The sequence below is a fragment of the Dromaius novaehollandiae genome, chromosome 2, assembly GCF_036370855.1.
Source record: "Dromaius novaehollandiae isolate bDroNov1 chromosome 2, bDroNov1.hap1, whole genome shotgun sequence".
In the NCBI taxonomy this organism is placed as follows: Eukaryota; Metazoa; Chordata; class Aves; order Casuariiformes; family Dromaiidae; genus Dromaius; species Dromaius novaehollandiae.
This window is the reverse complement of record NC_088099.1, coordinates 115,539,816-115,563,511: the sequence shown is the minus strand read 5'-3', so window position 1 is coordinate 115,563,511 and position 23,696 is coordinate 115,539,816. Positions and strand designations below refer to the sequence as shown.

At 37.8% G+C, this 23,696-nt stretch overlaps 1 protein-coding gene across 16 annotated transcripts in view; it reads left to right on the top strand.

Annotated features, from left to right (window-relative positions):
* Positions 1 to 23,696, top strand: part of PTPRM (protein tyrosine phosphatase receptor type M) — a 482,698-nt gene that overhangs the window by 241,409 nt on the left and 217,593 nt on the right. For all 16 annotated transcript variants that reach the window (XM_064507225.1, XM_064507224.1, XM_064507229.1 and 13 more), the window contains exon 8: positions 20,195 to 20,503. In XM_064507225.1, the coding sequence (XP_064363295.1) occupies positions 20,195 to 20,503 (309 nt within the window). The remainder of the gene's footprint in view (positions 1 to 20,194; positions 20,504 to 23,696) is intronic.

Sequence of the window (23,696 nt, the reverse complement as noted above, 5' to 3'; positions counted from 1 at the left end):
AACAAATCTGCATGCTCAAATCTTTGTTTATGACATACTAAATGCTCATGCATTGTTTTGAATACATGCATTTCTCAGAGATAATGCATACTGACTATTCTTCAGTGTCACAACATGTACCTAGCGAAGTTTTAAGGCGTAAATATTTCTTGGTGTATTCATAGGATTTTACAAAACATCTGAAACCTATGGGACAAATCATAGAAAGTTTTCACCTTGTCAGAGCTAAGTAATCATGAAATATTTAATGAAAGTGGATGCTGACAGTATTTTATCATGCTGGAATTTGGTATGAAAGATTAAAGAACCATCATGTAGAGAAGGGAAAACCATCAACTGAAAATATGTGCTTAAAAAAAAGAGAAATGAATGGAAAAAGTACTGCTTTTTTGCAGCTACAAGGACCTCTAGTCCTGCATTTTCTTACTTTACAACTAGGAGCTGAACAGTTTGCAAGCAGTTTGCAGATACCCTAGGCAATATGCTTGGCTTAGCTTAGCTTTGTAACCTTATAATTTGTCTTTTGTTGAAAGGATGGGTTTATTTCTTTTGCACTCAGATGGCCAAATTCTGCCCCTGGATGTGTGCATTAGGTGTCAGGTTGCCTGAATCGAAAAGACAGTGTTTGTACTGAAATAGATAATGTTTTACTATAAAACAAGATTGAGCTGTTAGCCTGTGGTCAGAAGGTGAGCTATTTGCCGTCTGATGAAGTTGTTTGCATTTTGAATGCAAGTGAAAGAAACAAATTTTAGGAAGTGGTGCCAGTTGCAAAAGAAAAGAAAACCTTAAAAATTATCAGCTTTATTTTGCCAGATGGAATGCCTCAAGACAGATGTTTTATTTATACAGAGGTCATCGCTCTTCTTCAACCTCAGATATTACGTTATAAGCGTTAAGTTTTCTATTTCCACAACAGCACTGAAAAATTATTTACAGAAATAAACTCAAACTGAAAAGGCATGGTTGTTCTCAGCCTAGCAAGCGTACGAATGGGGCTACCCACCTGCTTCTCGGATTGCAACGATTGCTAAGACAAGTTGCTAGTCCCTGTCCCTGCCTCTGTCCCTCTCCCTGTCCCTTTCCCTTTCCCTCTCTTTCTTCTCTCTCTTTCCTTCCCCACCTTTTAATGGTAGCCTCTGCTAGCCTTTCTCTGAGGAAAATGTTTCTTTTGTCTCCTCTAGGATCGGACTTCAGCACACTTCCCTAGCAATAAGCCACTTCTCCTATGGGAGGATTACCCCCACAAACCCGATGGGAGGCAGGAATATGAACCTCGTATTTTGTTGAATTAAGTTTTTAATAAAAACAGAGGGGTTTCATGCTAAGCTTATTCCTGATAGTACTCCCTCTTTGCTCTTCTCAGGTTGCATCTTCATAGAATCTGTTTCTGTAACTTTTAAAATGATCCAGTTTTATCCCAATTAACCAGGAAATTACTTATGACCTGTTTTGTCTGTTTTCACAAAATTAGCCAATGATAATAAATTTTTGACTGTGACTTTTGTATATTACTTCAACAATAGAGTTCAAGAGAAAAATTAGTATACTGATGTTGCCTCATTTAAATTTTGGATGTGCAGGTGTATTTTAAATTTAAACATATTTAAACTGAATTTCTTTCCTGAGAAGGCATACATCTAGACATACTGCTAAGTGTCATACTGAAGGCATACACAAGATCACCAGAAGAGCGCTAAGATTGATACCAGCATTGTTTGTACACTTCTACAGCTTTACTTAGAAACACTAAAATCCTGTAATTTTTTTTTTTAACTAAAAAAGGAACTTGTGATTTTTAGTGATGTCTGTGATACTGTTTGGGGTTTTTCTGACTAACTGTTAATTATATTTTCAAAATGGCATTTTTTGTTCATACGGTGATTTTTTGTTAGTAGTACTGCTGGGTGTTACACAGAGAGTTATGTATCTGTCAGTGTTTGGGTAGATCACCTTCAGAATAGTTCAGATACTCTTCTTCATTCTTCCTCATTAAAGGAAATTGAGAAAGCTCAAACCAGCTATTAGGATGTACATCCAGGGCATTTCAGAAAGTACCTTGGGTGAGAAAAAAGTGTTTTCATATATATTTAGGACAACTTTCATACACCTGTTTCTTATGTCTTCACTGTTGCTATATTCATTTTGTTGTCTATGTGCTTCCCTCTTGAATTAAGAAATAATTTTACATTAAGATCAGGATAACTATTTCCATTTTTAAAATTTGAAATGAATTGCAAATTTTGCTGAAGCAAATCGGTAGATTCATTGCAATTTTAAAGAGCTTTTTGTTTACATTGAGAGTAAAATTGTTTCAGCAACACAAACATGAAAGTAATTCTATGATCTGCTGAACATACTGTGAGGAATAATATATCCATAGTTATAAATATTAGGCTTTACTTTTATCACGAGGTTCTAGCAGTATCGTAAACAACAGGATTGAGTCTTGAATCATTTGTTCATGTCATTGGAAACCATAGATGGAATTACTGCCTTATTTTACGTGAATTCACAGGGGGGTCCTCTTATACATGGATCATGATTAATGCCTGCAAAGCTGCCAGAAGCCTTCTATGGTTTGTTCTGCCGTTTGTGACTGATTTCTTGTATATGTTTTTAACCTTGTTATTGCAAATCTGTCTAGAGAAAATTTGGATAGGTGACTTGGTATAAACTGGAAAAATGAATAACATCACCATGCTTTAGATTTCCCTCTGGCAGAACACAGAAACTCCATAATGATGGTTTAAGCTGTTCAAAGCTTTTCGTTTGCCTTTTTTAAAGCACTCTTACGAATATTTAATGTGGCATTGCACCGCACACGTAGACGATATCTGTTTTGGTCTTTCACTGATAGCACTGACATACAGTGCTTCCCTCTAGAGACAGGTGACATTCTGAACTGAACTGTAATTCGGATAAAGAACCATGAATCTTATGTTTACCTTCATTCAGATATTTTTCGTATATCCTGAATCTGCTGAAGTAAACTATCAACATACTGAGAATAGGCTTTCTGATGAGACATTTGGCACTTCCAGTTCTTATCATAGACTCTAGTTAACTTGCAGCTTTCACAAAGCATCTGTGCATGGCTGTAGGAATAACCAAAATTTTCCAGCATCCTTGAGTGCCCCAGTTAGCTCCCCAGTTACATGCCTGTGTGTTCTGGGTCCCTCATGCTTCCCAAAAGAGCTTTAGAACAGCTGGAGCCTTTGCTCCACTCTCTGCTTCTTGCATGTTTTGCCAAGGGCAATGGAGAGAAATGAAGAGAAACAAAATCATGGTTTCTTGTTGGTGTGCCTTTATGGCACCTGTCACTCAGGTAACAAGACAGCAAGGAAAGAAATTCTTGGGATGCTTCCAACACACAGGGCTTCATGTCAGTTGTGACATTAGGTACATGCCCTGGGGTACATGATAGATAATCATGTGGTGACCACCTCTCCTGTGGCATTTATGCATTCAAACATAACCATAATTGGAAAGGAGGAGAAGTTCCATCAATACAATAGAAAGTTGACCTTACATGCATCTATCTCCCATTGTCTGTAATAATGTCACGTTTTGACTTTCTTGCTGAGGATTTGTTATGTGATGAGAAACTTGAGTGCATTTGGGGTTTGTCTATCTTCTCTGTTTCTCTTACAGTTGCATTTCATCCACGCTGTAGTTCTGTTAAGGCAAAACTTGCTCTTCCCAGGCTCCTTTCACTAATAGGTCTTGAGTAGGGCTGGGAGCTTTTAAGGTCCTGTTGCCGTAGGCAGAAAGCTACTGCAGGGATGAGATGCACCATAGGACTCTGCAGGTAATTGCTGTGTTACAGCATGGTGGAGAGGACAAAGGAGGTATTTCTCTGTGTCCTGGGCCACAGATCATCTTGCTGTGACAGCCACCTACGCAGTGGCTGAATTCACTCTCAAACTCGAGTAGAAAACAACCTTTATGGAAGGATTTTTTTTCCCTCATTTTAGTGCATAATTTCTAGGTTAAAACAGATTTTCTCCAGGAGCACTGACCTGGCCATATTGTTATGTTATGCGAGAATGCTATTCTTTTTGTTATTGTCCCAAGCCTGCATTAGAAGAAGCCTCAGATCAGTGGAGTTACATCAAGAATGCATTTGCCCAAGCTGAACACTGTGCTGTGAATTATCGCTTACGTAGTTCCATACTGTGGCCATACTGAGTTTTATCTTTACTCCTGAGCAAAGGAGCGCTTGCTAGTCATTGTGAGGCCTTTGCCCTCCTCAAGCCCCTGTTCACGTAAATTCATAATGGTAGTATTAGATACAGTGTTCAGTGAATGAGCTGAAGTGGACCTGTGTGCTTTTGAGGTAAGTCATGCAAGCCCCTGCTGCTTTAACTTTTAAAAGGCCTAATTTTATTACGTTCGTTCAGTTGGAAACTGTTCCTGGATTAGAATACTTGTACCTACGAGCTGAGGTAGTGAAATCAATACAAGGAAGAGGTAGGAAAATCCTGCTCAGAATATTCTGTCAGAAGACCAACAGTAATTTGCTTGAGGGCTTCATGAAAGTTCTGTTCGTGTAACCTCCCTTTTTAATTTAATTCTTAATTAAAATCATTATTCTGTAGTATATCTAACGAGCTATTTAGCAGGAGTGAAAGATGTTTGTGCCTTTAATAATTTTGCAGACTCACAGAAATGTAGTTATCAGAAGAAAGATGTTCACTCTTGGATAATAAGTCTGAATAGTCTTTTGTAACTTTTAAAAATAATATTGTTTTAATTATCATAGTAATATGTTACTCTTGCTGATACAGCAATTTAAAATGATTGCTTTATGCTTCAATAGATAATACACTGTGAACTCATCAAAAATTAAAAAATTTTGTGTAATGCAGAAACTCTTGGATATTTGAGCCTACCGTTTAGTAAGGTTCTAAAACTTTATTCCTTATTCAGTGAACACTGCTAGCTGGATCCGACCTAAATATTCAAAATACCAAGTCTGTCTTAACTCACCTATTTGTCTTAAATTAAGCTCTTGCTTTCCCTGACATCAGCCTGTCTGCATTTCTAAAGCCATATAGTGGTAGTAGAAGCACTGTCGGATTTAACAGTGCTTGTTTATATTTGTCCTTGAACTGTGATGCATGAATTGGAGAATATCCTCAGCAGTGGAATAGTGAGGGACAGCTCGATTTTGCTTTCTTTTTAACTTTCAGGACATGTTGAAATAAGAATAATATCTAGTTCCTATATAAACCTTTGAGCCATAAATATTAAAATGTTTTACAGACAGAGGCTTTAGTTATTCCAATCTTAGGTGTTGAGAATTGAATAGGGATTTTGAAGGTCTTGCAGCGACAAGTGCCTAAGCCAGAAATTGAGCCCAGATTTCAAAATCCCCCGTGCAGTGGTCTTTCTACTAAGCTACATCATCTATGAGAAAAATACCTATTTATTTTGACCTTAGCTGAAGGGGGCAAGTGAGAAAATAGGGCTATGGTTGATTTCAAGTTTCTGTTATATTGTCTCTCCCCCCCCCCCCCCCGATTTGTCTCTACATTTGACCACTGAGATCTACCCAAGAAGTCCTCATAGGGGTGTTTACACCATTTAGCACTCTTGTGTTCAGATTTCTGAAGGTCCAGCTCATTGAGTAGGTTGCCTTAGGTAGGCTGAGGGCGGCTTTGACTGCAGCTCGGCTACTACATTGTAAATACAAAGTAGTTCATTGCTCTGTCATGGAGCAGTAAGTTGCTCTCGGTGAAAGCGCTTTCCAGAAACATAATCTAAATTAATTATCTACCTTATCTTGAGATAATTTGCTCCTATAACCTGACCCAGTTCAGCTTAAACTGAACAGCTTTGACTAGCACCCAGTACTCAATTCTTCACCAAATATGGCTAGATATATTAACTATGTCACTTGAACCACATACTAGTGTAAAGATGAAAGGTAATGGAGAAAAATGTCAAAATAACAACACAAGACAAATTCAAATAAGAATGTATCTTTCAAGTAAGATTCAAATGATTTGCTCAACAAATAAGAACTTTCAAATAAGTTCTACAGCCTGTACATAGGATATCTCCCAGTTAGTTTAACAAAGTAATTTTTAGTAACTTTAAAAGTACAACATGAACAATTAATGTTTAGAAAGTCCTAATGCCTATTTTCTGTTTTTTTCAGATTAACTATTAGAATGGAGTTCTAAATATCATAATCCCATTTACAAGTCAATAAAAGTATTTGTTCCTACAAATATAACTTATTTGAAAATACAGTTCTGCTACTGGCAGACTTGCATAATCATGAAGCAGAGACATGGTTGTTGAGAAACTTCTAGCTTAAGAAGGTTATACATTATATGAATATTTCTAGAGTTTGTGTGTATCTGTATAGTAAATCCAGCACACCATTTTTATGTGCATGTATGCATATAAATGCATGTATGCGTATATATGCATATATGCTGAAGAGAAAAATAAGCATCATCATAATTCAAGAGTCTAACAGGCGACTCTTAAGCCATTTTACAAATGCAAAAGCAGTAGCTTTTCCATTGTTGCTATCTCTTATGGTTGAATTTTGAATTACGAATCAGAGCTTTCGTGTACTGTCACATAAATACAAATTTTAATGCTTAAAATATCTATGTGTAGTTTCTATCTGTGAATACTACTTTTTTTCTGAAATTAAACTATTTGAAAACTTTAGTTTAATTTTTAAATAAGGGCAGCTCCATCCCTGTTCTATGTCAGAAAGCTCTGGGAGCTGTTGGTTTTGAGCTCTGGTAGACTCTCCTTGCTTTTTACAAATGTTTGTTAACAGCCTTTCAGTTCCCCTGAGGGGTTGGGCTCATTTGTTGAATTGTGTTTCTATCGGTGGCTAAACTGAGGCCCTGAAATCAGTAGATTTGCCTCCTAACTAGGAGGAATACCTAAATAACTGTTTCTATGCATAATTTAATGGTCTTCCAAAAGAAATACTTGTTACATAGCTTGGAACAACCATATTCTGTCTTTTCTAGTCCTGTATTTTAAATCTGTCTTCCTCATTTTGTTAGAGAAAAGCACCCTTACAGAGGAATACCTGAACGCTCCTCAAGATGCATGCAAGTTAGTATCCCGAATTCTTTACTTTCATGATCATGATATAGACAGGGGAAAGGCTGTGGTCAGAAACTTCTGTGCCTGGAAGAAAACTGTAACTTATAACAGATGTCAGCAATTTATAAATTCAAATTAGACTAATATATAAATAGCCACTTGATAGCACTTGCTTTTTATTACTGCATGTATGACCTTTTTCAGAGTAGCAATTATTTTCCATTAGTTTAGTTCAATTGGAAAAAACGGTGCGTAATGGACTTTGAGTCCTGGGTCACTAGTGATAGAATCAGACAGTTTTCAGCTTTATGTAACTGCTGTCATATGCAGCCCCATAATTTGCCACACCAGCTTATTTTCTGGTGGACTTTTACTAGTCACCTCTTCTACGCTTTTCTTGAGCTGTGTGGCTCCGGAAGGGTCTGTGGAAGGGGTTTTTTGTCTCAACAATAAAGCAACGGCCCATATTTGACCTCTGAAACCTTAATCTAGTCCTTCGTTCGCGTTTCCAGGTACTTTAACTACCTCCCATAACCTCCACTTTCCTGAATATTTGATAGCTGCTTTGTGCTCTTCCATGTCAGTTATGGTTCTGACATAAAGGCAGATGCTCTTTAATCCATCTGACAGGACCAAATTTAGCAGAGGGGAAAGAAGCAGGACGTAACTAAAAATGCAAAGCGAGCTGTAGCAATTAAAGCAGGGAAGGCTGCAGGCAATGTAGGGAAGGCAGTCCTAAAATTTTTTAGTCTCTATGACTATAGAAAGTAAATAACACAGGTCAAAGACCATGTGTAGTATAATGGATGACTTAACCCATATATGTGGGTGATACATGTTATGTATCAATATCATGTATCAAATATGTATCAATATGTATCATGTATCAATATGTATCAATATCATGTTATGTTATGCAAAAGCACATTTATTTTCATCTTCTCTTATTAATACTGTGCTTGCATACCTTTGTCAACTCTTTTTGTCAGTAGTATCATATATCTCAGTATTTGAGGCGTCCATTGAAGTCCCAGATAAATGCATTTTTATGGGAATCTTAAGACTCTGACAAGTCTTTGGAGGACAGAGTATTAATTTGAAGCATTAGTTTATTCCTAGCTGTTCTGCTTGCTCCTCTGCTGGAAGTTCCCTTCCTTGTGGCAAATGCATCAGAAGCAAATATGGGCTGGTTTCTTCTCTGTGTTTCATGCTAAAGTAGAACAGTGTATAAATTCACTTCATGAGCAGACATGTTGGCTTGAATTTGCTTTTTACAGGGAATGGTGGAGCAGAGAAGTGGGACTTACAACTGGTGGCAAATAACTTCCTCAGCTGTCACAGGCAGATTCAGTAAAATCTGCCAGCGCGGTGTTGGGGAGGGACCAATTTGGAGCAGAGTTCTTTAAGTAATTTTCCAGATACTATGATGTGGCAGGAAAAAAAGTTTGAATTTATAACCCTCCAAAGTCAATATATACCCCTATTGTAGGTACTTTTCAACTCTTTTAACGTTTAAAGGAGTTATGCATAATTATTGATTGGGAAAGATAACAAACAAGAAATTCCTTTCATACAAGGTAACCTAATATACAGAAAAACAAAACTAACCTTACATATATAATTCCTATCAGTGCTCGTATCACTCTAAATGAAAACATCCAAAACTTCATGAGATATCCTCATAACACAGGAAAAGTTTGTATTTTGTTCTGTTAAGGAAGTCTGAATAAGGTGCTGTTCTCATATGAGCTGGCTTGAGAAAGGAGTCAGAGTTCAGTGTTGCAGCTAGTATTTTGAAACCCAATTTATCAGTTGCTCATTGTATAGAAAGACAGTTGTTTAGATTGGTGAGTAAAAAAAGCAAAAAAGCACTTTCCCTCACTCAGTAGCTGGTAACTCCTCAAGCTTGTGTTAAGCTCCTGGAAAGGTCCCAAGGATGAGTTTGACCTAAGGAAAGTTAAAGGTTGTATCTGGACTGTCTCAGAAGAACATACGAGGTTCTTTTGGGAAAAGGATCTTATCACAAATTAAACAGAACATCTTCTCAGCTTTGCACTGCTTCCCTCTCATTTGCTATTGTATTTTGTTGTAGTGCCTAATCATACAGTAGGAGAGGGAGAATCTTCGGTTCTCGTGTGACACACATGCATTTTAATGTTCAGAGTTTCTTTTAGTGGTTGATACAGAGAATCTGATTCATTTATCAGGCTTATGCATTTGAGACTTATTTGCCTAAACTGATCTCACTCTATATCATTTGGTTAAGGTTGATTGCACATATCAGATTAGAAGGAATGTTAAATATTCTTTTTAGACAAGTAACATTGATTGGTGGCATTTTCTCTTTTACCTAGATTTATATCACCATGGAGTCCTGTCACTTGAGTTCAATAAAAGTCTGTCTTAAATCCCCAATTTAGCTAACACCACTGTATATAACTGCTCTGAATTAATGTGATTTGTCAGTAGCAATAGGCCACAGTGATAACCAGAACACCCTGCTACATCTTATTCTGACTGATCTATGAAACAGGATCATCCATTTATTTTTTTCCAGAACATAATAAACAGTCTCTGTGCCTCTGCTGTCTTGGCAGGTATTGAGTAGCTGAAACCTTCACTAATTTACACCATGCTTTAATCTTTTTCCAGTTGACTTTTGGGGCAACTTAAGAAACTGTACCATGAAATGTAAGGAGCTCAGGCATGCTAATGTGTGGCATGACAGTCAGAGCAAAGAGTTTATCGGAAAAAGTTCCCCCATTGTTTGCTTTGGAGGGTCGTACTTGCCTGCTTCCCCTGCAAAATGCATGCTCTGCCATTCCTATTAGTGACAATCACCACAAAGTGGTTGTGACACTTGCTATACAAAAATACATAGACTGTATTAGTGAATAAAGAGAGCAGCATGCCATACTGGAATTTCGTAGATGTACTCCAGACACCTCCATTCAGGGAAAATTGACTAGAAATTTTTTTTCCCCCAGCAGACCTCCTAAAAGTTTACACTGTTCTCCTGGGCACCTGTTTTTTGCCCGCCGAGTGGAACTGGGTATGTTACGTTAAAGCCATTTCCCCTTTCCACGACCTGTTGACTGTGCACCGTCAAGTTACGCCCGTTGTTTCCATGGATGTTCTCAGTGCTGCGGAAATGGCTTCCACAGCTATGAAGCAGCACCCCTGCACCGTCGCTCTTTGTGTGTTTGAAAGTTTTTTTATTGACGCTTTATTACCAAACGCTTTCATGTGCAGCCAAGACAGTACTGTTGCTGGGGAAGTGTGTGGAGGAGGGGTGCCAGCGGCCACAGGAGCAGTTCCTCAGACCTTCAGTTTCCCCCGTGTTGCCTGAGGCTTCCCAAACATGAGCAGCATCTGGGCTGTAGACTGCATAAAATGGTCTGGAAGCCTGCTTCCTGCGGGTCCTTCGGAGGGGTGCCGTGGAGGGGGGTACCCATCCAGTCAGGTGATGAGACTGGGCGCCTGTGTATCACATCAGGCAATAACGATGTCTGCTTGCTGAACGGATGGTGGACGTGGGCTAGGAAGGGACCATAATGGCACTGTAAAACACTTGCGAACAACTCCAGAAAAAGGGTTAGATGCCTGTGACAGATTCAATTGAAAGGGACAGTATAGGCAACATAGCTCATTTGTCTTTAATTTGCCTCGAGGATAGTTCTGATCCAAGTATCTACCAAAGTTTGATAATCATACAGAGATGGGCACTTTATTTGCCGTCTTGCCATAGTAATTCCTAATTTGTGCTGAGAAATATTTATCACTGCGTTTTATTTCTTGTTGATTTACATATTCTCTGAAGTTCCTGGGGTGACGTTGGGATAAATTGTCACTGCCATAAGTGTGAAGTGAAAAGTATATGTCTGCACTCCTTTATTTTTCATTTCTCAGTTAGATGTATGCTTCCTTCATGCAAAAGAAAGAAAACCTTAAGAACACATGCTTGTCTGTCTTTCGAACTCTCTAGAATTAGCTTGTCATGAAATGTAAAACTAATGTGTAGCTGTAAAAACCACTGCCAGCATTTTTCTTACTACTGGCTGATGGCTAAGTAGATTTAGAAATGAAAGGGGTTATTATAAAGTGATTACTGAATACCTAGCTATGTCATTTTAAACAAGCAGCTAAAATATGTTGCAGATTCAGGATGTAATCTTGTTTGTATCATTCATAGTTAAAATCTGATTTTGATTGTGGAGGAGTAATCATGTAATGTAGGTAATTTGACAAAAATATATCAAATGATGTTTTTCTTTCATTCCTTATTTAAATATATTAGAATTTAAATGACTCACCATCTAAAGTATACCTATAAAATGACAGCAACATAAAGAAATATTAGACTCAATTTGCTTTAGCTCAGATTTAAATTTTATTATAGAGTGAAAAGTTCATATCAGCTTTCTCAAGAAAGAAAACTCCATATAGAAGCTGACACATAAAAAATACTACTGACTTTAAAAGGATATTATTGATGATTATACCAATATTTTGCAACTGTGAATTTCAACCTGGAAGACACATGCCTCATGGGACATGTATAGCCATAAATTGGAGAAGAGATGAAAAAGTTAAGGAAACTGTCTTATGCAGGATTATATCACTCATTTATGTGCTTGTGATAAAATATTAACAAAAGCCTAATACCAATGCCTCATCTGGTTTCAAACACCAACTGCACTCAGTTATTTTTAAGTGGTGAGCTGATCACTTGCATGCTTGCTAGAATGTGTTTCTGGAGGGTCTTCTAGGCAATTATAATTCATTAAATATCTTGGTTTTCTCACAAGAATGATCCTTCCTGGAAAAAGTAGATCTCTGTTATATCTCCCAGTTGAATTTGAAAAGAAGTAAGAAGATTCAGGTTGGCTCATTTTAAGCATTTTGCCTGCTCATTTTACTGCTGTGAGCTATGAGATGTATTTTATCATTTTCTGAGCTCCCAGTTTTTGGGAGTAACCAGTTCTGGCCACAAATCAAAGGCAAATCTGTTGACTATTATGTGTTAATGGCTTAGAAAAAAGAAATGCGAATTAGGGTTCCCCTGCTTTTGCTCATGCTTTGTAACCTTTGGCAGATAATTGAATCATTTTGAGCTTCAGTTTCTTTGTATATAAACCAGGATAAATACTGTCATACCTCATACAGATGTGTAGAGTTTTAACTGTACAGTACTTGTGAAGTATACAATAAAATAAAATCAGTGGAAGCACAAGAAAAGAGATGTTATTTGCGTCTTGCTCCACATTGAAGAATGCTTGTGTTAGCATCAGTTCCTACAGTCTTATTGGCAACAGGGCAGTAAGAGAGATGCCAGCATCTCTGTTTTCTGCAGCAGACTGCTGGCATCTGTGGCAGGAAAAAAGAAGGCTGAGTATGAGCCCATGCTATACGTGAGAATCACATGGTTCCCAGATGATAGGAAGTGGTTTGGTCCAGAACCAAAAATCTATTTGTGATGGAGTTGATCTGAAGCATGTCTTTTTAGTTAATTCTTGTCCTATTGATGTTTTTTACGTTGTGATACTGTGGATGCTGATCATGTTAGAGGTGTTGGGGGAAATTTATGCAGGAGGCTGACTCCTGCCTCTCAGTTTTCTTAAAGTCTGGAATAACTGGGGAGGGTGCAGAAGGGATCCCCACAGGCTACTGCTCAAGGCTCATGTCATCCTGCTACCTTCAGGATATGCACGTCCATCTGTTTGTCTTCCTTCACTGGCATTTTGACTGCGGAAGACAGTACCATAGAATATAATTAGAATGAAGCCGCTTTCTCAGAAGTCTCTCAAAATAAAACAGACATATTCCATTCACCTACTACCTACATATGTATATGACTACTCCCTTCTTCTCTGGAGAGCAGGTGACTATCATTTCCATTTTGCTGCTCATAGTTCTTTCTTACATTAGCTCTGCAGGGTGTGCATCCCCACATTTTTTAAAGTGTCAGGGAGTACTTTTAGGAGACTGAGGGAAGTGCTGCTTTGCTGTGGGAGGCATGTCTTTTTGCAGAAGGACGGGGACATTCCTTCGGAAATGCTATGTAGCAACTCCCAGTGAAAGGTTGGTAAGAGTTTTGAATACTCTTACTTCAAATCTTTCCAGGAGATGCTGAGGATCTTCTGCAGTCATTTACTTTTACATGAATTACTCTTGGTAATTGTTGCTGTTAATTTCTGTGGCTGAAAGAAAGCAGAGGTAGTCCAGATGAAACTGTTTTTTCATTTTTTTTTTCAAATTTATAGCTGTTCTTTGCTCCTTTTAACATTTGTTCCTTGCTGTCACCTCACACTGTGTTTTTAGATAAGTAAAATGACTGACTTCTAATGCAACCCTCTTTACTCTAGGGACTGTTTCTGGATTGTCAACAGCTTCGTGCACGCTAATAGCTTACGCTTTGATTTGATTTTAAAATGTTTGGACTCAGCAGGACAACAACATCAGCAAAATCATATTAGGATGTTGATTTTGCTATTTCTTTAGTCATTTGTCCCCAATGTTTCTTTGATTACCTTAGTGATTCCTTTCTTTTATAACCAAAATAATGGGCAGTGTGAACAATAATGAGGGTAGGGTACCCATTTGCTTTCTCCGGTCATCACCGCATATCGACAAATTTGACTGCTCCTTTGGATTCGCAAGGCAGCTGTGTAAAACCATTGTGTTTCAATTGACCTACCTGAAAATCTGGTAATCTGTTACGTTACAGCACCCAAAATCTTGCTCACTGTTTCTTGCCTCACTGCACTCTGTGGTTTTTGGTAAATTGGAAGGTGAAAAACCCTGATCTGTTACCAGCTTTGACAAATCACATGGTGTTTTGAGCAAAGAAAAGCTCTTTTTAAGCTTCAATCTTTTGTTGAACTTGCACAAAGAATAATTACAGTATAAAAATCAGTCCCATCACAGTTGAATATGATCTTGCACAAAACTATTAGACCAAATGTGTAAACATCAAATTCTTTGCAGTCATGTATAGATCGGATATAATCAAGGAAGAGGACCTGAACAGGTGAAATATTTTACCTAATTTCTTGTTTGGTGTTGACTCTAGATGTAAAAATCCTGAGATTTTTTCTTTGAAAACAAGACAAAACAGACTTTGCTGGCTCATGAGGCATACAGTCTGTTCCCGTATAGATGAAATAATATTTCATTACCTCATGATGCATGCTGCTGAGGCATAGCATAACATAGGATAATGAAGAGCAACAGAATATCAGTTTATCTGGAGACCTGTAGAGTAAGTAGAGAAGTTTAGCTTTATAACCTCTGTACATGTGGTTTTACCAAGTAAGAAGTATGGTTGAACTATGGTGTGCACGTGTAAAGTGAGAAATATGATCTCCGTTGTTAGAAAATGTTAAATGTTTAATATTTTAGTTCCTCTCCAGGGAGGAGTGAACTTTGCATGTCTCTTCCTCAGCTGTTCTGTTTTGCTTTTCCCTGGAAGGTATTTCCCATTCAGTAAAGTCAATCAGATATAGCCCTGATTGAGCATGCAGAATCAAGCCTGAAGTGTGTATCTGCTTATGGTCTCCATTGCCACAGTATGCGAGTTCCTTGCAGACATTCATGAAATCATATGTAACGCCCTCTGACACTGAAACAAGACTACTCAGAGGAATACTCTGTCATTTCACTTAGAGGGATTTGATGTGAAGAGATGTTAGGTGATTCATACAAGACTGCTTAGAAAAACTGTGACAAAGCCAGGAATTCCTCAGCCTTGTTACTTATCATTAATTAAATTTTGTGTTTAAAAGAGCTTTAAGTATAAGATAATATGTTTTTAGATAAGATAGTATCTTAAATTTCAGATGATTCTGTTTTCATCTTAAATTGTTTTATCTTCTTATCCTGATCATCCTTTCCTTCCTGTGGAAGGATAAGAGTCCAATTTGGAATTTAAAACATGAGGGTTACTACAGGGCTAATCCATGTTAATATTTTACCCAAAGAAGAAAGAAGTTCCTGATTCCTGTGGCTCAGATGTCTTCTAAATGTTACCTAACACATATCAGGTCTCTGCTGCTACTAAAATATCATGGAGTGGCAGAAAATCACTGTGCCCTTCCTTTCTTAGGCTCTTCCGTAGGTCTGTGCAATCAATGGTGAACAGAAAAGACAAAACTTCCAGCGTGAGTTTTCATTCTCAGCCCAAGTTTTGATGATCAATGACAGGATGCTAAAATTATACCTAAAAGTCACTCTGTGATTGTGAAATTGAGTTTTTGAAAAAGCATTGCACTTGTAGTAAGAGGTAAAGCGCGAAGTTCCAGAGAAATGAGCTGCGAATTGAAGCTGCGATGGAAATTGCTCCTACCTGTCAGTCTCTGCTCCGTGTTCTCGGCAAAACAGGGCTGAACAGAGAAGAGGTGAGATCACCGATTAAATGGGATGCTGAAATGCCAGCGGCTACAGCGGGGCTCGCCGGTCCCTCAGGTCTGAGCTGCGGCAGTCAGGCTTCGCTGCTAGGTACCCAGCTGAGCTGGCAGAACGAGGGCAGCACGAGAAGTGCTGCGGGCACCATCAGGGGAAGCAGTGAGAGCTACCTGGCTGAGCTGCAGGCATGGTGCTCCTTTGGGAAGAAATCTTCTCTGTAAGAATTGGTAGGCCCTGTTTTTCCAGTTTACCTCATGATTCATGCCTGCGATGCAAAGCACAAGAGCTAGAATACCGAGTGTAGCCAGAGAAGTGCAGAGCAAGCAGAGAGGCTTTATACCCTTTCTGCAGGTGAGGTTTTACCAAGTAAGTTGAGAACAAAGCGTCATCAAGCAGTTGTCATTCTCTGAGGTGTATGTATTGCATGTACTATAATAGGTATGAAATGTTAATCACCATTTACCAGTATTGTATTTGCCTTCTACTCTAAAAAATGTGATTTCAGTTGTCATTAGCACTGTGAAATGACATTTTCCTGCATAGTTACTGCTTACCTTGCCTGATGCAAGGTAACAACGATTTACTCTTGCTAGGACAACCACTTTTGACTACTGCATGAACAGTTAACACAGGTCTCATGAGCACAAGAGCAATATCTCTATAGCATGCTTCCTTCACTTAAATTTAGGAGTGTACCCATGAGAAAGTGTGAGGGTTAAAAAATCTTGCACAAAATAAAATCAACTGAGTGAAGTCTCCCTACTGTGGTGGTTAATTCAGCTTTCCCTTTTAAATAATAGTTTTTGAATTCATTAGCCATAATTCTTCCAGTGTTATTGAACAGTTTTCATTCCCCAAGTATCCTGTGTCCTTCATGATGAAGAATATATACTTTCCAGCATATTGGAAGTGATGCACGGTGCACTCAGCACCATCTCACAGTAAGCAGCTCCTTTGGGGTATACAAAGACACCTCCAGGGAAACTCAGTGCTAGGCTGATCAGCTGCAAACTCCTTAAATCTCTTTTGTCACAATATGTATCTTTTGTTACAATTACTGTTATTTTTCATGACTGTCTTGAGCCACATCTTTTTAATCCAAAAATTCCATTAGCTTCTTTCTCTGGTTAAAAGTGAGCGTGTTTCTCTTCATCATTTTCAGGCTCACTGTATGGGTTATCCTACTGTAACCAGAAAATGCCATGAATTTGGAGCAAACACATCTGTTATGACTGAGAACTCCATTACCTGGAGCAGATTAGAAGTTCTGAAACCTGTAGCAAAGGAGAATGACAGGAATAGTCTGAAAGGACTGACAGTAATTTAAATAAAAAAAGTTTGCCACCTCTGGACACTGATAAATTCAGGTCTGCAATGAAGTCATGTCTGGTAAATAAGAGAAGTGTGATACTGGAAAGAAAAGTAAAATAAAGCAAATAAAATAGGTGTAATTCAGGAATTAGTTTTATTTGATGAAAGAAATAAAAAAGTATAGTCTATTGCACTAACAAGCTCCATTTTTGAGACTTTAAAAGAGAGACTGAGGAAACAAAATGATAAATTCTTGGGAGTACAGGCCAATATCTTAAATCTTCAAAAGCTCTTTGATGGATAGACTTCTTTGGGATATTCAACTTGACCTTGTCAATGAACATCCCCCATAGACAGCAGTTATCCCACCTGGTACATGTAAGATCCCGCTTTATTTTCCTACGTTATATGTCTTTCTTTGCCTTGTCCCAGTATCCTGTTTGTATCCTTTCTCTCCTTTTCTGCTTTCCACTTAGTGCTGAAGTTGGTCCCCACTACACTTATCCCACAAAGGGATCATTATGGCCTTTTAGTTGCATAATCTGTGAATGAACGGTAATAAAAACAGATCTGAACTGTCTGGCTATCTGATATTCTAGATTAGAGAATTGTCAGGAGTCAAAGAAACCAGGATGTGCGCACTGTCTGATTAGCTGTATTCTGGGAATAGCAACAAAAGCTGTATTGTCCCCACCTTTTACAGTCCAATCTCTTTTTCTTTTCCCCATGTCCGTTTTGTTAGAAGTGTGAAACTGATTGTCATTCTCACAGCAAGGACTTCAAGCTTTAACCTGAGAGCTCACTTGTGCTTTTACTAAGAAATACTACGTGACATAAGAATGTCCTTCTCTTGGGCAGAAATCTTGGATAGCTGTTAATCTTTTTTTTATATATATAGCCACTGGATTTCTTTTTTAAAATGCTTTGTATTAGTTTTATGTCTCTAATAAAGATTTTTCAGCTCCACTCAGAGTTTTCTGATAAGCCTACTGTGAAACCCTCCGTTAACCTCACAGTAACAGAGTTTTTTCTCATGTTCAGATGGAACTTCTTGTGTTTCAGTTTGTGCCCGTTGCCTCTTGTCCTACCAGCGGTGCCAAGCGATAGGACAAGAGACAATGGGCACAAACTGAAGCACAAGAAGTTCCATGTGAACATAAGGAAAAACTTTGTTACTGTGAGGTTAACAGAGCACTGGAACAGGTTGCCCAGAGAAGCTGTGGAGTCTCCTTCCTTGGAGATACTCAAAAGCCATCTGGACACAATCCTTGGAAACGTGTTCTAGGTGACCCTGCTTGAGCAGGGGGGTTGGACTAGGTGATCTCCAGAGGTGCCTTCCAACCTCAACCATTCTGTTAATCTGTGAAACTAAGCAGGCTGATCCTTATTCTTGAAGCTGTGAACTTTGTTCAGCTACTTAATGTTGTACACTCTCAGAGTCACATTAATTTCCTTCATTTTCTAGTCCTGTTTGGCCCATCCAGGTGACAGTGCAGTTCCAAAATATTTATCAAAAGATCTGTGCTATTTGTAGTCTCACCTGAAAGAAAAAAACACTTAGAGTAGGAAACCAAAAAAGGAAAGTGTCTTTTTCATGAGATTTCTGTCTGAATTATGCAGAAGCAAATGCTTTAAGGAAGATACGAGACTCTCAGGACTTTCCAGTCTTTGAGATTTGCTTGTCATTAATCATAACTGTTGTAGCAGTAGGAAGTATCCCAATTATCAGGATTCTTAGCTGGGGTATCTGAGTTCGAAAATAGATAAATGGCTCTGTACTGATTTATCAGTATGAGGTGAGGACTTGGCAGTATCATGTGAGGAAATTTTTTACCAGTCAGTCTAGTCACTAGAAGAAAGACTAAGAATAGATCTGTTATTGAATTTGCTTTACACTGCCGTCTGGTCACCAGTTGGCAAATATTCTACATTGCTGATCAATGCTGTGTCAGGCAGTGGCAATTAATTAAAAAAAAAAAAAAAAAAAAAAGAAAGAAAAAAGCCATAGGATTCAAAGGGGAAAAAAATACACCCTGCTTTGTAGATGTTACAGAAAACAAGCAATTTCTTAACACCTTTTCTTCATGGAGTTAAGATGAATAACATCTTTGAACAAATATTTTCAGCATGCAGTGATTTTATTAAAAAATAAAAAGATGAAATCCTGTGTAAATGGTTTAGAACATTCCAAGTGAAGACATGTCGATTAATAAACATAAAAGAGGGAAGATGCATATTAATTTGTTTACGTGTAAGAGGCTTCTAGCTCATTAAAAGTCCTCTAAGCATTTAACTAGTGAAGCAGTGGATAAAACCAGACATTGTCTTTAATCTTGTCGAGGGCTCCAGTACGAAGAAAACAGATTATTGCAAATATGTGTAATAGTTCTACTAACGACAGCGTTTTGAAAATGTGGGGCACGCGCCAGCTCAGAGGTTTTGTGGTATTACGGTGGAAGCATGGGTTCACCTTTCCTGACTCAATTGCAGGGACCAGTAGGAATGGAGGGAATTTAGCTTCCCTCAGCAGCAATCGTTGGACAGTTAAGTTGAGAAAAATTTCTTGTTTATAGATCGCTGTATGTTGCTGGGTATGATTTTGATCGATGTGAACTGTGACTCATTATCAGCTGGGAGGTCTCTAGCAAAGTTCAGCTGCAGTAAAGATACTGACTGAGATGTGTTTTGTCTGTGTTTCTTTGGATTCTACCAAACCAGTATTACAAAGTAAGGTGTTAGGCTGTTTTAGATGTGGTAAAAAATGAGATACTAACAGCTAGTGTTTGTGGGGAAAAAACCCCTACAGACTATTTTAAAGAAACTGGAATATTAACTTAATTTGCTGGCAAAACAGAGATTAATTGTGTTTGGTCTAAGCTGAAAATATATCAGAAACAGCTGAGGAAGAACCTAATATTTTTCTCTGTATAAACAGTCCTGGGAGAAAGTAACCATATATGTGAAAATTTTCCTCTTAAATTACCTTATATTTTTAGATACTTCTTTTGCTTGAATGAGGGGGCTTTTTTTTGCTCTAAAACTGTTAATTTGTAAACATGGTTGGACATAGTTATTCTTTGCAAATAATTGATAGGGAGCATCATTTAAACTGTGTTGTGCAGTTTGAGTTTAGTGATAAAACTTTCTGGTTTGTCCTATTTTTTTTTTTTATTGAAGACACTTCTCTCCTTTTCTTGGTGTTTTTTTTTCCGATTCTTTCATTAGGCCTGTGCTTTTACTGCCACTTGCACTATGGGAGATAAAGGAATAAACTTCTATTTCTACTTATATGTTGTATTTACAGAATCATGTAATTTGTTATTACTAATATTACTTCTGTTGTAATTTTAATAAGCATAAATATGATACCAGAATTATGTTGGTAATTTTACAGATCCAATGCGTGGACCACGGAAACTAGAGGTTGTGGAGATCAAATCTAGACAAATCACTATTTGCTGGGAACCATTTGGATATAACGTTACACGTTGCCATCGATACAACCTTACAGTGCATTACCGTTACCAGGCTGGAGGACAAGAGCAAGTGAGAGAAGAAGTAAGCTGGGATACAGAAAGTTCACATCCGCAGCACACAATTACCAATCTATCACCGTATACAAATGTCAGCATAAAACTGGTGCTAATGAATCCCGAAGGACGAAAAGAAAGCCAAGAACTTGTAGTGCAAACTGATGAAGATGGTGAGTTTTTGTGTTGACTTTTTAAAAATATGTGCAAATTAATGCATATACAAATTGAAATCAAGAAACCAACTACATAAATCAGGAGAGTGTATAAAAATTATGAAACATTATTATTACTTTTAATGTATTTTTGTATAGTTCATTAATCGTACATGCATATTACCTGTGGTCAACAAGCAAGCCTCTCTCTCTGTAAGTTTTTTGTTCAACTTTCATTAAAATTTATAGCGAATTTTCCACCGTCTTCAGCAATTCTAAGTCACAAGGGGGACGTTATAAGCATTATGATCTTTCACATAAGCCATGCCATCAAACATCATCTGATCATTTCTTCATTAAACCGATAAATTCTGCTTGAGCTGTGTTTTGCCCCTAAAAGGTCCAGTATCCATTTGAAGAAAATTCAAGTGATTGCCCACAGTGTCCTGACACAAGTTTTTCTTTTGGTTGATAATCTCACCATTAAAATTTACTTCTTAATTTGCAGTTTCAGTTGCTCAAGCTTTGGCTTCCCAACCACCTGTTAGTTGCTTATCCAGACAATGTCTTCCATTCAGATATATAAATGTTCACTTCCCTCTGGTAGTTTTTGACTAAAATGAGATTTTCAGATCTAATTTGCTAATTTTGAGCACTGATATAATTTGTCAGTATCTTTTCTTGAAGCATGGACAGCAGAATTGGCTACTGTGTCTCAGTAATGCTTTAGTAATGCTGCCTGAAAAGGTAATACCATTCTCCTAAATCCTATGTGATATTATCCTAACTATGCTTGGAGAGACTTTGCTGGAGCACTGCTAGCTCTGACATGAAAGTGGGACTTCCTTGTTCAGTTGGTCATGAGCGAAAAATCTTTCTTTTTCACCTTATCAGAATAGTCTGCTCTGAGGAATAGTCCCTTGGTGCCCTCTACAAGTGTGCCTTCATTTTTTTGACCTTGCTTTTAGTCATCATAAAATGGTTACTGTTCAAATAAGCCTCATCAAATGACCCATATTGCTTTATATAACAGATTTATTGCTTCCAAGTTTGTAACATCTGCAATCTTTGTGTTTTCTTACGGATCAATGATAGACTTTCCACAAACACACTGGGAAGATTTCTGGAAAAAAATCAGCAATAATGAGTTCCGTTTTTAATAAATACTTGAAGTCTGTCATTTAAACCTATTTAATCATTTAATATATGCTGTACTGGTTTTGTGTAGTGCTGTTTTGTAATCAAAATATGGAAGGGAATAAATTAAACAATTTATGAAAGTATAGTTACCAATGCAACAGATTTGACAGAACAAAGCTAGCATAAAAATTGTTTAATTAGAATGAGTTTTTCTTTTGTCCTCTAATTTTGATTCTGTCTATTGTAAGGCTATTAAGATATTGTCCAAGATGACACAGCTAAAGATCTTATTGTTTTCTGGGTCATTTATATATTTGCCTTAAAATTTTACATAATACTTGCTTTTTTCTGGCCTTCTGGAACTTCTTTGTTATCCAAAGGTTTATTAAAACCCAGCATCAGTGACTGAAAGAATACCTTGGACAATATTTTAATAATCTTTGCATAATATGAATCCATTTTGAAATATCAGGCCTGAAAGTCTTACTATTCTGTTTCTGCAGTATTTTTACAAATATTTTAAAAATTATAGTCTTTTAGTGTACTTAACACTTTCAGTAAGGTGCACAAATGTGGATGTAACAGAACAAAGCATATTGATCCTAATTTTTAGAATAACAGTATCATGTAGGTTGCAGGGGACCTCCAGAGGTCATCTAGTCCAATCATTTGCTCAAGGCAGATCTAGTTAGAGCAGGGTGTTCAAGGCTTTCTCCAGTTGAAGTTTGAGGATCTCCAAAGATGGAGCAGCAGCAGCCAGATGTCTCTCACGGCAGAGCTGCTCTGTGTTTATGGCCTTCAGGTGTTTTTAGAGGGTCATCACAATGTTTTTCCATGCTCATAATTTACTTACACTATATTAACTTCTTCTTTTCACATAAATCATTAACCCTAGGATTCCAAATGAGTTTAGCCAGTCCCCTCGTTCTTGGGAGCCCAGACTCAAGGTTGCCTTATAGGTGGAATCTTACTGGTTCATATAGAACTGGTAAGCAAATTCAGAAACCATCATCACCTGTGGCCTTGGAGTTTCCCGCTAGCAGCAGAATTCCAGTAAGAGACTCTGAGAAATAATGAGAGATGATTGTCAAGTCTCAAACTGCATAAGCTGGACCAACAGCATGGAGGAGTGAGAGGGGACTAGTGCTTTACCAGACCTAGCAAGGGAAGGATTCAGCAGATGTCCTGCTAAGCAGATTCTTTAGCCATTCCAGTAAATCTCGATAAGGGGTTTGAAAAGTTATTTCAACCATTTTACCAAGTATTTTTCATCTTTTTTCTCTAGCATCTGGAAACTCTTAAGTGTATCTTCTTATCAGAACTTTGCATGTATAGCCCTATGTACCTTTTATAAGGTTTTCTTTTCACATTCCATTGCATGTGGTATTACAAAAATAAAAGTGCTTTTACATGTCTATGTGCTGTGTATACATCTCTGAAAAGCATGGTGAGGTTGGCTCCAGGATAAGGTAGCTGCTGCAGAACAAGGAGGAAGCACGGGTCAATACCTGAGAGCAGTTGACACAGTATCAGAGCCTCCTGCCATCCGTGGCTCTTCAGTCTTGATTCTCATAAATGTAGAGACTTTAAGACGCACAAATAATACTAGATTTTCCATTTGTCAGCCTCACAGTTTCTGTATGTTCAACCTGTTGTAAGGCTTCAGGCCTAACATCATTTGGAATCACTGTTCTGTGCCAAATGTGCCTCATCTTCCCAAGCTGCCCATTCCAGTTTAATCTGCTAGAATGGTACCTTGTTACTTCAGTACTTTTCCATTTTCATACATGAACATAGGAACGTGTCCCATTTTAGTACGGGACATTAATACTGTTGAAGAGCAAGTGTCATAAGTAGATTTTATTTATGAGAATTTATTGTTGAGACATCACCTAATTCCTGAAAAAAAGCTGCATTGTCCTTTTCTTTCATCAATAACGTTTTACTAGGGAAGTGCCATACTGGCTAAATCCTTTTTACACTAGAAGTGGCATGTATGTTTCCTTAATGCTCTATCCAGTCAAATAAATTATTCTCATCACTGACCTGTCCTGGTCTTTCCTTCAGTCTT